This window comes from Danio rerio, chromosome 3 (assembly GCF_049306965.1).
Source record: "Danio rerio strain Tuebingen ecotype United States chromosome 3, GRCz12tu, whole genome shotgun sequence".
Lineage (NCBI taxonomy): Eukaryota > Metazoa > Chordata > Actinopteri > Cypriniformes > Danionidae > Danio > Danio rerio.
In genome coordinates this window covers 59,654,440-59,670,869 of record NC_133178.1, presented here as the reverse complement: position 1 = coordinate 59,670,869, position 16,430 = coordinate 59,654,440, and the positions used below count along the sequence as shown (strand labels likewise).

Sequence of the window (16,430 nt, the reverse complement as noted above, 5' to 3'; positions counted from 1 at the left end):
TGCTTTATGTGCTTTAGGAATGCTGAAAAACAGTTTAAATCCCTTCGGCGCCGTGTCTGAGTGCACTAAATCATGTTTTAATGTAGATTCATTCGGCGCCATGTCTGATTCCACTAGATTGTGATTTCAGAGGTGCACACAGCTCTGTGACTTCATTAACTTTTCCAGAAACTATACCTGGATGATAGAGGCTTTCAGCTGTGATTCTAACTAAGCCAAGCCCAGTTTGATGAGCTGTTGTTTGATGTTGGCAGGAGGATTTTCCCTCGGGACACCAACAACAGGCGCTATGTCGTAATCATTCTTATGCAAAGTTCACCCAACTTTAAAATGATTTTGGAGGCGGAGGAGGAGGGAAACGGCATCTCAGCTTGTGCCTATGGTTTATATATGGTGTCCTCCACCATTGGAATGTAACTCGCCCATTTTTGTGGTCTTTCACTCCTTTGTACTTCGATTTCAGTGACTTTATTTTCCACTGACACTGTAGCCAGAAACGTTTGTAGCTCTGCTCTGCCATTGCAGCCGCAATATCTTCAAAATCAGATTTGTTTCTGTAGGACCCTTTAATCTTATCTTGAATGGACTCAACTACCCACAGGGCAAGAAGGCAGGTAACCTCTTCCGTTGACCACTGACCACTTTCCTTCTCCATGTTTTCTGTGTTGTTGTTGTTTACCATGTTGGCGTTTCCACACACGCTCTTCCTTCTATGCCATTAAACCGCGGAGAAGTACCACATTGTTGCAAGTTTAATGACGTACCTACCTGTTTACAAGATCTTATTGTCACATATCCGATTTATATCTGATTTATTTCCACATATGAAGGAGGCCTGAAACCGATCTCTGAATATCTGAATGCATGCGTTATTTTCTCTTTTACACACTTTTTTTACTCTTTCTTTTTCTGTCACATATAAGCAAAAAAGTCGGAATTGGGTCACATTTATCCGGCAGTGTAAACTGGGTTTAAGTTGTTTGACATGCATTTTTTTTTCCAAGTTAAAACAAAGCCTAGTTCTGACGTAAAGGTGGGTTACAACTTACACACCATGGCAGCATCTACCCATGTAAAACAGAAGATTAGTTTACATAGAGAAGTCTGCAAGTTCCAGTTTAAGCAAGAAAGTAGGAACAGCTAGTGCAGTGGTCACCAAACTTGTTCCTGGAGGGCCGGTGTCCTGCAGATTTAAGCTAATTTTATTAGACATTTTTTGCTCGCGTTTTCTGTCGTCATTTAACGCCTCGTGACTATATAAAGGGCGTCAATGTGATTGTGCACAATAATGTGCAAAACGCCAGGCGCAAAAGCGTCATTTAAAAAAAAAAAAACGCCTCATGCTCGTTTTTTTTTATTTCAAGAGTTCACACTTAGATACTGTTTGACAACTTGTTAGCAAGTTAGCAGGTTTGGCATGATGTCCCAGGAGAGAACCATGAGCTCGGAGATAGTTGAGCCCAAGGCTCCGGCCAGGTCCATAGAGCATGTGAGGGGAGTACGAGGTCAGGTGTTCTCGAGAGCTCCCCCCGGCGAAAGAGGAAAAAAGGAGAAGGGGTGGATGGGGGGTTTCTTCAGGAAAACGAAGATAAGGGAGTAGTTCTTAGCTAGGTTACTTATAGTGAGTTTGGATGAATCTGATTGGCTAGCTAATGAGTGTAGATGGGTGGCCAGCTGCAGTCAATCGTATCACATGCTTCTCTCGAAATTAGTTTATGAAACTTCATTTGACGCGCTGCGTTAAAACCTTCTCCAATTAGATTGCCACTTTTGTTCACTTGCATGGAGCTGCTAAAGTTACAGTAAACAGCACTTGGAGGCGCTCAAGCGCAAAACTGTCAATGCGAGCGCACATTGAAGATGAAGCCCAGAGGGGATATGAACGTGAAGCTGCTTATTCCTCTGCTGAACAATAATCATTTCTTCATCGCTAGAGCTTGGAACTGCTGCTTGAACCATCTATGCTTGTTCGAGTCACCAGTAACTAACAACAAGTGTGTGAACTTCCTCTCTTCCTCTTCTTCTGTGTTACAAGCGGGTGTCGGAAGCTTAAAGTTGTGTAGCACCATCTGACGTCAAGGAGTGATTTTGCATACTCTTCTGCTTGACGCCAGTGAAAATCGCTTGGGTTTGAATGCGGAAAAACGTCTCGTAAAACGCTGACGATAAACGTAAACGAAAAGCGTCCCGGTGTGTAGGAGCCTTTACCTTTATCAAACACACCTGAACAAGCTAATCAAGGTGTTACTAGATACACTTACACATATCCACAGCGAAAATGGACCTCAACCTCTTTTACAGCTCATGATGGACGTCTCTCAAAAAGGGAATAAAAGAAACTCCTCTGAGACGGTGTGTGGGAGCTTAAGTGCCAAGACATTTTGCTCGGCGAACTTCCTTCAGTCAGGAATCAGGATTTCATCACGCACTGTTTGCGATCAATGGCTCTCGCTTGTTTGTTAATGCCTGTGACAGCAGTGAGGTAATTTTGACAGTGGAGTTTTTGATTTTTGCTCGTAATCAGGTCTTCATGTTCGTGGTGAATTTCTATTTCGTGTTTGTAAAGTACACCCACCGTAACTTTATTTGTCATATACAAACAAACAAAGAAAATGTTGTCTGCGTCTGTTCTAATCGCAGATTTTGGAAATGTTCCCTCGTACACCTACAAGTACAATCCGTTTTCCTTTAGGTTTTTTAATATTACAGATGTGTGGATTTCATTTACACACAAAATATTTATGACAGCTAGTCTTACAGTCTTCGATGAAAGCCAGACCACCAGAGAACGCGAAGGACTTTGTCACTGTGTCTGAGATGAGCCAGGGCACGCGTCCATCCATAGCACAGGGGCAATGAGTTTTGCTCATTACAAATTAGCATTCAGCGGCTGTCATACAGGTAAAAGAACACACCGAGACAACCGGCCGCAGTCTGTCAGCAGGGCTGAATTTAAGAGACTTCAAATGCATGCCGACCCTACAGAGTAAGACCCTTCTTTAATAATTAAACACAGCACATTTCCAGGCAGGGCCCCAGATGAAAGGCCCTTCTGTCATTGGAAATTAGGTTCTCCCATTCTGTTGGTTTAGGCTGACCCCGCCAACCTCTCCGCCCGTAGCCCCCTCCTCTTGTCCTACCTCTTCTCTCCTCATAGGCTGCTGTTGTCAATATGTCAGCTGAGGTGAGATGCTGTGTGTTGTTTCTACTTTGCGTTTGATGTCTCAATACTCCAGCCTTTGAAAGCCTTTGTTTATCTTTGGTTCTTTCATCATTCTTTTGTGCAGCACGCTCTGCTGCTATCCTGATTCCTCAAAAAAGCTCTTCAAAGCTGCGTGGAGTCACATCGGCCACATTTCATATCTCTTGGACGGGCGAGATCGGTCCACCAACGGGTGCTCGTCCGTGTACTCGTGACTCCTTGGCATGAAGAGAGGCCATGGCTGCTCTTTTGCCTTCATTCTGCTTAATATTCCTAACGTTCATTGGTGGTGTGATCTGCAAGTTTTGAAGCTCAGAGCAACGGCGCCGATGTCAGTTTTCAATAGAGGTAGCAACACGCTGAATATTGATGACAAAATACATATTCATCACAGCTGGGACTCGGTGGAGATTGATGACTTCAAGTCCATTGATGTCAAAGCAGACTGTACCCAAGAGATGCGAATACCAGTTTAAGTAATACTCGAGTGCGCCAGCTACCAACATCCATTTGCCCAAAACAATCAAACGGTGCATTGAAATCATCACAGTGTAGCTACTTGATGCACGAAAATGAAAACATTTATTACATTGCTATTGGCCTTATTCTGAAATTTGAAAGTGCGCTCGTTTTTAAAATTGTTTTAAAACTTCAGATTCAGTTGTCAACTTTAGAAATGACTCGGAATAGTAAACGACAGAAAACGGTCAAACTACTTGCAAACAAGTGTTCGTGTCTATACATAAAAAGGAGTAAAATATAATACGAAAATATCAGTTTGCAACATCAAGCTGTTTTTAATGTCTAAAAATCAATGGAAGTAATGTGAGACAAGTCTTGAGCCAAAAAGATTCTAATGGTGGTGCCCACTTGTATGTGAAGAATAAGGTCAGTAAGGTCAAAGAAAAACAAACAAACTATTATTAGCCATTTTATGCATTTAGTCTAAACAAAATGGTCGTGGCCCATATGAAAAAATAAATGAATCTGTAGCTGTTCTGCTGAGGTGAGAAAACAATCTGACCCAACAGACCAACAAATCAAGCATGCATCATAATTCATTCAATTCTGTAACATTTAGGGTGAAAAAAGGACATTTTTGGTTTTCATTATTGTAACATTTAAAGTGTGGTAATGCTCCGCCAATGGGGTAAGCACATTATTTTAGTTTTTCCTTTTGACATAGGCTATTTTTTCTTAGTCCATTGGCAGATTATTTTGCTTGTTTTAGGGAACACTTACTTTATTTTACCATATTATTTCGTAAAACAAGAAAATATATTTTGCTTGTGTCACGGTTCGGGAAGGATGAGGGAGCGAGGACTCAAATGCAAACAGAGGATGATTTATTATTAATTAAAATGAAACAAAAAGAACAACAAAAACCACCCCGAGGGGGAAAAACATAACTATAACACAAACAGATAAACAAACTTGGCTGGGCTGGCGAGACAAGACTAGAGCAGTAACACAGGGGGAGTTTAGACGACGAACTGGCACAGGACAGCAGACATGAGGGAATTATAAACAGAAGTAAATTAACAAACAGATGAACACAATTAACTAATAATGGGTTAACATTGAGGGTGGGACTAGACTATAGACAGGAGAGCACATGACACAAAGAGACAACACAAGTCATGCGCTCACATAAAACAAAACTAGAACACGCAGCCAATGAGATAACTCATTAACCATGTGTTCATGACAACACAAGCACGCGGTGCATGTAAACACGCACCACGTGCTAAACACAACCCCAACAGAAGATTGAACGCAAGACGCGAGTACACGATGAAAGAAAGCACTCACCATGCACTCACACACGCAGCGTGCATGTTTCATCCCAGTGCCGACCAAAACCGAAACCAACTGGACTGAGACGCTGGGAATGAAACACCATGCTGCAGACAGACGAATGTGAACACCCGGACAGGAGCACGCACTTGCAAACACGCAAAGACCTCACGCACTCGCATCAAGCGGGAACGCGCACGGTCCATGGTGTTCACAAATGGCGCTCATACAGAGACACACACAATGACAAAACAAGTGCTCGACTCAAGAAAACTACCCAAGCACAACAGGACAGGAGAGTGTCCGGACTCTGCCACCAAAACAAGAATTTACAAGACCAGAGTGGCAGAATCCTGACAGCTTGTCCAGAAAATGCTTCTTGATTTAAGAATTTTTAGATGTTTGGACTAGAAACAAGACAGAAAATCTAAGTAAGAAAAGCACAAAACATTTTTGTGGTGCATAAAGACACAATCAAAAGCAGATGATGATGATGATGATGATGATGAAGATGATGTTGTTGATGAGGCATTAATTTGAACCAATGCTCATATCAAACATCATTCACAAAATCAAGAAGTCATCATCTAGTGTCATTCACACAACTACTAAACACCATCATGTTAACGCACAACACTGAAACAATGCAATAATCATCATGTATTGACATTAGATGTAATATAAAACTCTAATGTATATCACTGATGATAAAAAAGTACCATAGTAATGTAAAAAAAAAAAAAAAAAACTGAACAGTCTTCGAGAATTTGGGGAAATTAAATTTACAGATATTCCCCAAATATGTTAGGCTAGCTTACTGTTGACCAGGTAACAATTTATTACACTTTAAATTTGTACTTTTTTACATTAGTATTTAATAAAAAATAATAAATCATTGCCGTTGTTTACAGTTAATGATTTACATAAAAATCCGCAATGTCTGATTCTATGAATATACACTACCTGACAAAAGTCTTGTTGTCGATCCCAGTTGTACGAGCAACAAATAATAAGTTTGGAAAAGTGAATTATCTGTTGAACTGCATCCCAATCATCACAAATACTGCAGAAATCCTACTAGACCCAAGATTCTCACTGTAATTAGTCAGGTTTGGTGAAGAAAAATTCATGGTGTGGGGTTGTATTCAGTATTGGGGTGTGCGAGAGATCTCCAGAGTGGTTGGTAACATCAACAGCCTGAGGTATCGAGACATTTGTGCTGCCCACTACATTACAAACCACAGGAGAGGGCGAATTCTTCAGCAGGATAGTGCTTATTCTCATACTTCAGCCTTCACATTAAAGTTCCTGAAAGCAAAAAGGTCAAGGGGCTCGAGCATTGGCCAGCCTAGTCACCAGAAATGAACATTATTGAGCATGTCTGGAAAAAGATGGAGGAGACATTGAAGATGAATCTAAAGAATCTTGAGAACTTTGGGAGTCCTGCAAAAACGCTTTCTTTGCCATTCCAGATGACTTTATTAAGGGATTTGAGTCATTGCAGAGATGTATGCATGCAGTCCTCCAAGCTCATGGGAGTCAGACACAGTATTAATTATTTTTTCACTGCAGCATGACTTTATATTCTATACTGTATATTATTTCTGTTAAGTGACAAGACTTTTGTCTAAGCAAAGTCAGACCTCACTGTCCTTATTAAAACTTAATTCAAAATCAGGTCATGATCATATTATATTTAGGTAAAAAAAAGCATAATCTAGAGACCTTTGCCTTTCATAAAAGCCACTTCTGATACCAAATGATCAACTAGAAGTCAAGTTGTTATTTGTTGTTCCTAAAACTCAGGCGACGACTTTAGTCAGCTAGTGTATTTCACAGCTGTCTCTATTTCACAGGTTGTCTATTTACCTTAAAATATTCTCTGGTTGCTCCTCTATGTGCATCACAATATTATTAGTATTATTATACTTATTTAGTTTTACAACTTATAAATACTTTTAAATATACTAAAATAAGTAATAAAGGCTGTTTGTGTAATGGTAGCCTACAGATAGACCCACAAGGAGCCTGCAGAATGAACGCCATCTTGAAGACAAAGAGGAATATAAACAAGTGAACTATTAGAAAACTGTTATAGTCACATCACTTACATGAAGATTTGAAATGAATGCAAACTGAAACAAAAAAGTAGCATATAATGTCCCTGTTTCAGATCTAATCAATCAAAATAGAAGTCTGAAAACACCCTCAGATGAGCATTATCTATTGTGGTTGCTGTGATGTAATCATAAACACACCGGTTTGTATCTGCACGTTGTTATTCTTCAGCTTTTTTATCTGTAACTGTTCCTGCTAATGCTGGTACAAGTAGCTTTTTGTTAGACTATACTCCTACAAAACATATCAGATAAACATGGTTTGAGTTGAGAAAATATTTGCCTTGTCTATCATCATCCTGTACATTTAACGTATACATTATTGGAAAGATTAGACCCTTCCTAAAAGGCCATGCTACACAACTTCTCCGTCAAGCTCTGGTTCTGGGAAGACTGGACAACTGCAATGCTTTCTTGACTGATCGTCCAGCCACAGCTATCAAATTGCAAACAATACAGAATGTGACATTAAAAATGGTCTTTAATGAACTGAAAACGCATGTCACACTGAGCTTATCATAGATTATTTGAAAGTACTGTAGACTATACCCCTATAAAACATCAGATAAACATGGTTTGAGTTAAAAAAATGTTTGGCTTAAGGAAGCATGTGCAATTATTTTCTCTTTGTTTTGGCTGAGTGTTCGTAAACAGTTGTTGATCTGTATCTTCAGAGAGGGCCGATATGTGTCGCGTATATGTGTAGGAAAGCACATACACTGTAGACCACATGTTTTTATAACATCCTCTTGTCTGCTAAGACGTGCTCTCAGATGAGGGCATTTGGGAAAGGGACATGTCTAATCTCATCTGTAGTTTGTCAATAGGATGGCCTTATCACAATCACTTTTACATCAACAGCTGTTGTCGTGTGACTTAAAGAAAGGAGTTTGTATGATTGTTTACTTCAATTGCTTTTTTATGTCTTGCGAAATTGAAAAAGAATACAATTATAAAACAGGGTTTCTGCGGGGTCTTAAAAAGTCCTTTCAATGTCTTAAATTTCAAAATCCAAATTTTAGGCCTTAAAAAGTCCTAAATCTACTGAAATATTGTGTTGTTAGTGTTAAATCTATTTAAAACAGGTCTTAATTCTTCTTTGTTCATGTATTGCTACCCAATCTAGCCAAAACCCATTCAATCACCAACAATCGTCTCAATAAAACTTTAACTTTTTATTTAAAAAGGTCATTTTTCACTCTTTTTATTATAATGGTTTAATCATTTTCCTTAAAATAACATTTGTTTAAAAGTGCTCCGTGTATTTACTGCTGAGGACACCGACCTGGACAGATTGTTCTACATTGTTCGCCGGCAGCTAGCTCTCTGCAACTCTCACATGGTCGCCCATTGAAGATAAGCAGGGCTGCGCCCGGTCAGTACCTGGATGGGAGACCACATGGGAAAGCTAGGTTGCTGCCGGAAGTGGTGTTAGTGAGGCCAGCAGGGGGCAGCCAACCTGCGGTCTGTGTGGGTCGTAATGCCCCAGTATAGTGACAGGGACGCTATACTGCTCAGTGAGCGCCGTCTTTCGGATGAGATGTTAAACCGAGGTCCCGACTCTCTGTGGTCGTTAAAAATCCCAGGATGTCCTTCGAAAAAGAGTAGGGGTTTAACCCCGGCATCCTGGCCAAATCTGCCCACTGCCCTCTGTCCATCATGGCCTGCTAACCATCCCCATATTCCAATTGGCTTTCACATCCTCTCCACCAATTAGCTGGTGTGTGGTGTGCGGTCTGGCGCAAAATGGCTGCCGTCGCGTCATCCAGGTGGATGCTGCACACTGGTGGTGGATGAGGAGATTCCCCCCCATTGTGTAAAGTGCTTTGAGTGCCCAGAAAAGCACTATATAAATGTGGATTTATTATTATTATTATTATTATAATATAATAATTATAATATATTATTATTATTATTATTATATATATTTAGTATATTATAGTTTTTAAAACCTTTAAAACATTTGTTTGTTTAGAATGTTTAGTATAAAGTAATGTTTAAATAATAATAAAGTAATGTATAAACAGTAATGTTTAGAATAAAGTGTATGGATACAAGTAAAGCTTTCTTGTTTTTACATTATATTTAAAATACTTTGCTAAGAAATAAAATCTAAAATATTACTTTATTATTGTTTTGTTAAATGTATTAAGTTCTAATATTAGTTGACTGATTAAACTAATGTTTAATATATAAAGTTTTAAAATATAACTCAGGTTTTTGAGCACATTTTGTTATTATTGTTCATTTATTCGTTTGCTGGAAATTAGAACTGAATTTAGAAATAGTTTTGAAACGAATATTTGCGCTTAACAAACAAAATTATTTATTTATAGACTAATTGATGTCTGTGTGTAAAGGTTTTCCTATCCAAGAGCGAAAGTGAAAGTAGTTCCATTATCTCTCATTCTCATGCAGTAGATGCTCTGTTTAACAGTTTTCTGTTAAACTGTTAACTGTTTGCTAGTGAAATGCTCATTTTTTCCACTTTGACTTACTTTGCGTCCTGTAAATAGCGAATGCGCTCTTGGCACGAAGCAACTGGGTCTTAAAGGTAATGGGAGATGAGACTCTAATTGGTTTATTCTCAAAACACACCTATAACTCATTAAGAAAATAAACTCAATCCTTTTAGACCATGCGTCGCGGCGCAAGGCAGATTTCCCGTCCTTACATTAGCAAAAACGCGTCCTGACACGCCCTGAAAGCGTTTGCGCCCTGCGTTTTGCGCTCTGTGCATAGACCGTCAAAATAGAGCCCATAGTGTAAGCTTCAGTGCAGGCTACTTCCCAATCTTCATACGAAAATTCAGACTGCAAATCTTCCTTTTATGTATTCAACTTTACAATATGAATGTTCGGGTTCATTCTCAGCCACCCATAAAACTCTGATATGATACCTTTTCTTAGATTACCTTTTATCCACACCCCTAATTTGTTATAAATATTGATCCCAATGGATAGAGTTGAGTATAAGGCATTGTGCAACCATTGCAATGCGTTAAGAATCCCGACCTATAATGCATTAAAAAATCCATGCGTCAAAGAAACTGTTATCTCATATTTTTTTATGAGCATATCTCAATCACCGTCAGCTGTACATCAACTCGCTCTTTTTTTTTCTAGAATTGGTAACTGTCTGCATTGTTAAGCGGCTCAGGCTGTGACCAAATGCTTTTATGCTATCAGGGTCAGTGTATATTAATTACCAGCGTGCGTCATAGCTCTTTCACATCATGCCACATTTCACACTGGCATTAACAAAGGCCTATTTTCCAAAGTTTTGACACTGACGTTGCCATCAGAAAGCTGTGCTTTTCAACACTGGCCACTTTCATCATCTGCGCTGTCTATCTTCAATCGATAATCTGTCATCATTCATATCAGCCTGCATTCCACACGCCACGCATGGGACAGTGGCCTCCATTAACGATGAGACGTGTCTATATGTGTGTGTGTATGTGTGTGTGTTCTGTTAGACGTACTGTCTGGTTTTGGTTTAACTGCTCTTGCTGTCCCGTGGAAAGTTTCCCCTCTCCCTGTATTTCGTCAGACATGCTTGTCTTATTTTCAAATGAAGACCATCCAGGATCCTAGCTGTTCTTTGAGGCCCGAGCTATGCTTTGCCGCCGATCTGCTTCGCATGCCTTTTTCATATTTAATCCCAGCATGCTCTGGGTTGTGCTAAAGAACAGAGGGCCACAGGTGCATCAGATTTTCAGGCTGTGTGAAAGAGGATCGCGGAGGATCTTTGAAGGTTCGCGAGGATGGTGTGGAGGCCATGGACGTTGTTAGAAAGCTGTTTAAGCTTACTGTTACTGAACTGTTCAACTTTCACTATCACATCTACAAAGGAATTCCCCATTCAGGACATCTCCGCTGGCTTTCTCTGCTGGCTCTTTGTAATGGAAATTAGTTGTGAGGAGCTGCTGTGAAGATATAGGTTGTCAAGATACAAGCTGCTCATAATTTAAAGTAGTTCGACTACACTCCGGCTACACTTTTGAAAAAAATTGTGAGCTGCACTACTGTTTAAAACGATTGATTGATTGATTGATTGATTGATTGATTGATTGATTGATTGATTGATTGATTGATTGATTGATTGATTGATTGATTGATTGATTGATTGATTTGTAATAAATCTCTAAGGCTGCATTTATGTAATAAAAAAAAAATGTAGCACACACATTTTTTTAGAAATCATTGATTCTAAATTGCTGCTCATTTTTCAATTCAATTCAACTTCAATTCAAATTCAATTCAATACAAATTTCTACAGCTTAGATTGTAGATTGTCAAAGCAGCTTAACATAGAAGTTTATAGTAAATTGAAACTATGTCAGTTCAGTTTAGTTCAGCTCAGTGTGGTTTAATTTTCACTGCTGAAAGTTCAAACACTGAAGAGCAAATCCATCGATGAACAAATGTAAATTCCTGCTCGACTTCTTACACCCCTATGATTGGTCAAGCGCTCAACAGAGAGGGCTGTGATTGGCTCTAGTGCTCTGGTGCTCTTCACCGATGTGTGACAATGATAAACTACAGCAACAACCACTGGTATTTATTTCCATAGCACTTTTACCATGAAATTGTGTTAAAGCAGCTTAAAATAGAAGCTATAGTAAATTGAAACTGCTTCAGTCTGGTTTTCAGACTTGTTCAGTTCAGTGTGGTTTATTTTCACTGCTGAAAGTCCAAACACTGTAGAGTAAATCCATCGATGCGCAGCTCCACAAGTCCCAAACAAAGCAAGCTAGTGGTGACAGCGGGTGAGGAACCAACTTCACCAATTAATAAAAGTGGGAAAAAAAAAAAAAAACTCAAGAGAAGCGAGGCTAAATGTGTCAATCACTTCCCAGCTCGGCTAATAACAAAAAATGGGGCGTGGCTTCTGTAACAGACTCAGCCTGAGGGTGTTTGCTGGAAAAGTAATTCAGATTTGTTTAGAAAAGTGTGAAATATAGAAAAGTAGTTAGGTAGAATTGTATAGGAAAGCCAAAATGTGAAGATTTGGCTTAGAAATTGATCCAAGAAATTAAAAGTCAAAGTGACATGTTACCAAGTAGAATCTTTAAACTATTTTAAGCTGTTGTTATTTAAACATTAAACATCAATGTGCGAAGAAAAATTGCGCATCAGATTTAAAAATGTGCCCTCATCTAAACGACTAAATTACAGGTGTGAACCTACACTGGTACCATGGTTCGTTCGGTTATGATTATCATGCCATCAATTTGGTTCAGTTCGATATCTCGGTGCGTCAAAGTGCATTGACAATGCTTTCCATAAACAATTTTACGTTTTACTTCACAGCATAAGAAAAATGTATAAATATATTTATATGTTATTTGTAATACAATTTTGTCATTTAATAAAAACAGTCAGATATATGAACTGTACCTTTAAAAACTCAAGTACATACACAGAACAACATAAGCATTTATAGCAAACGAACAAATGTAAATTCCTGCTCGACTTCTTACACCCCTATGATTGGTCAAGCGCTAAACAGAAAGGGCTGTGATTGGCTCTAATGCTCTGGCGCTCTTAACCGATGAGTGACATTGATAAACTACAGCGACAATCACTGGTATTTATTTCCATAGCACTTTTACCATGTAAATTGTGTTAAAGCAGCTTAAAATAGAAGCTATAGTAAATTGAAACTGCTTTAGTCCGGTTTTCAGACTTGTTCAGTTCAGTGTGGTTTATTTTCACTGCTGAAAGTCCAAACACTGTAGAGTAAATCCATCGATGCGCAGCTCCATTTAAAAAGGTGCCCTCATCTAAACGACTAAATTAGAGGTGTGAACCTACACTGGTCGCTTGTTTCGTTCGGTTACGATTATCATGCCATCGATTTGGTTCAGTTCGATATCTCGGTGTGTCAAGGTGCATTAACAATGCTTTCCCTAAACAATTTTACGTTTTACTTCACAGCATAAGAAAAATGTATAAATATATTTATATTTTATTTGTAATACAATTTTGTCATTTAATAAATACAGTCAGATATATGAACTGTACCTTTAAAAACTCAAGTACATACACAGAACAACATGAGCATTTATAGCAAATGAACAAATGTAAATTCCTGCTCGCTTTATGAGTCCTGTCGAGCGACTTCTTACACTCCTATGATTGGTCAAGCGCTCAACAGAAAGGGCTGTGATTGGCTCTATTCTCTGGCGCTCTTCACCGATGAGTGACATTGATAAACTACAGCGACAATCACTGGTATTTATTTCCATAGCACTTTTACCATTTAAATTGTGTCAAAGCAGCTTAACATAGAAGTTATAGTAAATTGAAACTGCTTCAGTCCGGTTTTCAGACTTGTTCAGTTCAGTGTGGTTTATTTTCACTGCTGAAAGTCCCAACACTGAAGAGAAAATCCATCGATGCGCAGCTCCACAAGTCCCAAACCAAGCAAGCCAGTGGCGACAGTGGCGAGGAACAAACTTCACCAATTGACGAAAGTGAAGGAAAAAACCTTGAGAGAAATCAAGCTCAGTTGGGCACAAACATTTATCCTGTAGCCAAACCTCTTTTGCTGAGCTGCAGCCTAGGCACCAGAGGCTGGGGAACAATGGACGGCCATGGAGAAGCTGCAGATGTACTGTAAGCCACCAGTGGGTGTACAGTCTGGCCCACGGGATCAATGCGGAGACTCTTCTGTCACTGGGGCCTTTCAGGAATCAGTTTCATGCTCTCCACTTCTTTATGACCACCGCAGCATTCCCTCAGGCTTGGTCCAGTATTATGGAGACCTCTCAACGACTATTACTATTATAATCTGTCGCTGTCATATTTCTGATGTGCTTTAGCTCATTCAATCTAACTGGCAGAGCTGTGATTTAAAGAAATATTATTGGTAGTTTTTTTTAAAGATGAGAAGCTACTTTGTCTCATTCTGTCTTCATATTTTAGTTGACATTTCCTCAAACATCAAATAAAAAGTCCCTTCACCTGAGCTTTATATGACTTTTGTATCATGAATCATATTTAAGCTTTTTAATTAGTTTGAACCAGTGCTTAATTTATGAATAGAGAGGTCCCAGAACAGTTCGGGGTAACAGATCTGGCATCTTACCCAAGGAGGAAGGGGTGTCCCAGCACAAATTAAACCCTGGTATGAACATTCTGACTAAAATGTGCTTGTTAATGTTTATGTTCTGTTGTGTTCCTCTAGGAGCATATTGTCCGTGAGCTGGAGACTCGGGTGAAGCAGCTCTCGGTGGAAGTGGAGAGTGGGAACCTGCTCAGGCAGAAGGTTACACAGGAGAAAGCAGAGCTGGAGCTTCAAATCGCCTCCATCAGTGCTGAGCTACAAGAGGCCAACCAAAGGTACAAGAAAAAAAACCCTTCACACCCTGAGATTTGATGGAAACAGATGTCCAGGCATCATACACATATAAGAAGGCAGTGTTACATTTATCCTTCACGTTCAATTCAGAGAAAGTGAGACGGAAATACTCCTGTAGTTTGTTTCTATCTAAAAAATGTGTTTTTCAGGAGCACAACTCTGCAGAAGGAGATGGACCAGATGAGAGTCCACTATGAAGAAGCTCTGCAGAAACTTCAGGCCAGGCATAACGCTGACATGAGCCACTTCCAGCAGGAGCACGCCGTCTCTGCAGCCAAGGCATCTTCAATCTACTCTTACACTTACACATGCGTTACTCTCTTTCATTTCTTGTGCTAATCGACCACATAACTGTTAGCGAGCCCAAAGCATTCCTGTAACCGATCTGGCTTTCTGATGAACATCCTATTAGCTCTGATCCAAACCCTGGTGGGCTGCTTCACTGTCTGTCTGCATCAACCGCTACACTACCTGCTTCAGTAAACTAACCCCAGCGGAGGGACTGAGCTGAGACGGTTTTGGAACATAGAGTACACAAATATTGAGTATATTGCAAAGTTAATTTTATTTATTTTTTATTAAACTTGAAGTTATTTACATTTGAAGTCAGAATTATTAGCCCCATTGAATTATTAGATCGCTTGATTATTTTTCCCCAATTTATGTTTAAGGGTGCTTTCACACCTACACTTTTGTATCGGAACGTATCTCGTTTGCCCAGTTAGCGCGGTTCGATTGGCATATGTGAACAGGGCAATCGCGCTCTGTTCCGCGCCAAAGTAATCGCTCCGAGATCGCTTGAATGAGGTGGTCTCGGCTCGATTGAAACGAACCCTGGAGCGGTTCGATTGCAGTGAGAAAGCGATCCGATCCGAGCGCGGTTATATCACAGTGTTTTATGGATATGTAATAGGCTTACGGCTATATGAAGAGAGAATTATGAGTAAGGCGGGAAGTTTCGCGAGTCTCCGGATGCCCGCAAACGAGTGATGATCTCCCGGTAATCTCGTGTCTCTCTCCCAGTCCTCAAATAGGCATCATCGCGCACCCTTCTCACCCCTCCCCACCGTGTCTCTCCTCAGACACGTCACGCGCGCGCACCCTTTCAATCACCACCAAATCACCACCTCTCCTGACAGCTGAGCAGGACGCTGCAAAATAAACCCTGACACTCTGACCAATGTAAGGAGAGTTTACTCGCACGTGACTTGTTTTAGCTCTTTTGGTCCGATTAGAAACTTTGCAGTGTGAAAGCGAACCGCTCCAAGAGCAAAGAGCAACAATGTAACAATTCTAATCTCTGTTTCGGAACAACTGAATCGATTCACAGGTGTGAAAGCACCCTAACATAGAGCAGATTTTTTCAACACATTTCTAAGCATAATAGTTTAAATACCTCATCTGTAATAACTGAATAACTGATTTATTTTATCTTTGCCATGATGACAGTAAATAATATCTTACTGGATATTTTTCAAGACACTTCTATACAGCTTAAAGTGCCATTTAAAGGCTTAACTAGGTTAATTAGGTTAACTAGGCAGGTTAGGGTAATTAGGCAAGTTATTGTATAGCAATGGTTTGTTCTGTAAATTATCAAGAAAAAAATATAGCCTGAAGGGGCTAATAATTTTGTCCCTAAAATGGTGTTTAAAAAATTAAAAACTGCTTTTATTCTTGTCAAAATAAAACAAATAAGACTTTCTCTAGAAGAAAAAATATTATCAGACATACTGTGAAAATTTCCTTGCTCTGTTAAACATCATTTGGAAAATATAAAAAAAAAAGAAAAACATTTGAAGGGGGGTAATAATTCTGACATCAACTGTATATATATATATATTAGTGGTGGGCCGTTATCGGCATTAACGTGCTGCGATAACGCGAGACTTATCGGGCGATTAAAAACAAATATCGCCGTTAATCTATTCTCTAAGTTGGGTTGG

General features: G+C 39.5%; 1 protein-coding gene across 14 annotated transcripts in view; it reads left to right on the top strand.

Annotated features, from left to right (window-relative positions):
* Nucleotides 1-16,430, top strand: part of cep112 (centrosomal protein 112) — a 349,442-nt gene that overhangs the window by 95,582 nt on the left and 237,430 nt on the right. For 13 of the 14 annotated variants that reach the window (XR_012400500.1, XR_012400482.1, XR_012400504.1 and 10 more), the window contains exons 13-14: nt 14,311-14,465; nt 14,634-14,763. Coding sequence is in view for 8 of the 14 variants with exons in the window: in NM_001327791.1 (NP_001314720.1) it covers nt 14,311-14,465; nt 14,634-14,763 (285 nt within the window). In the remaining 6 variants the exon portion in view is untranslated. Of the gene's footprint in view, nt 1-14,310; nt 14,466-14,633; nt 15,157-15,836; nt 16,262-16,430 lie in introns of those variants that run through there. The other variant, XR_012400507.1, reaches the window with a different exon arrangement.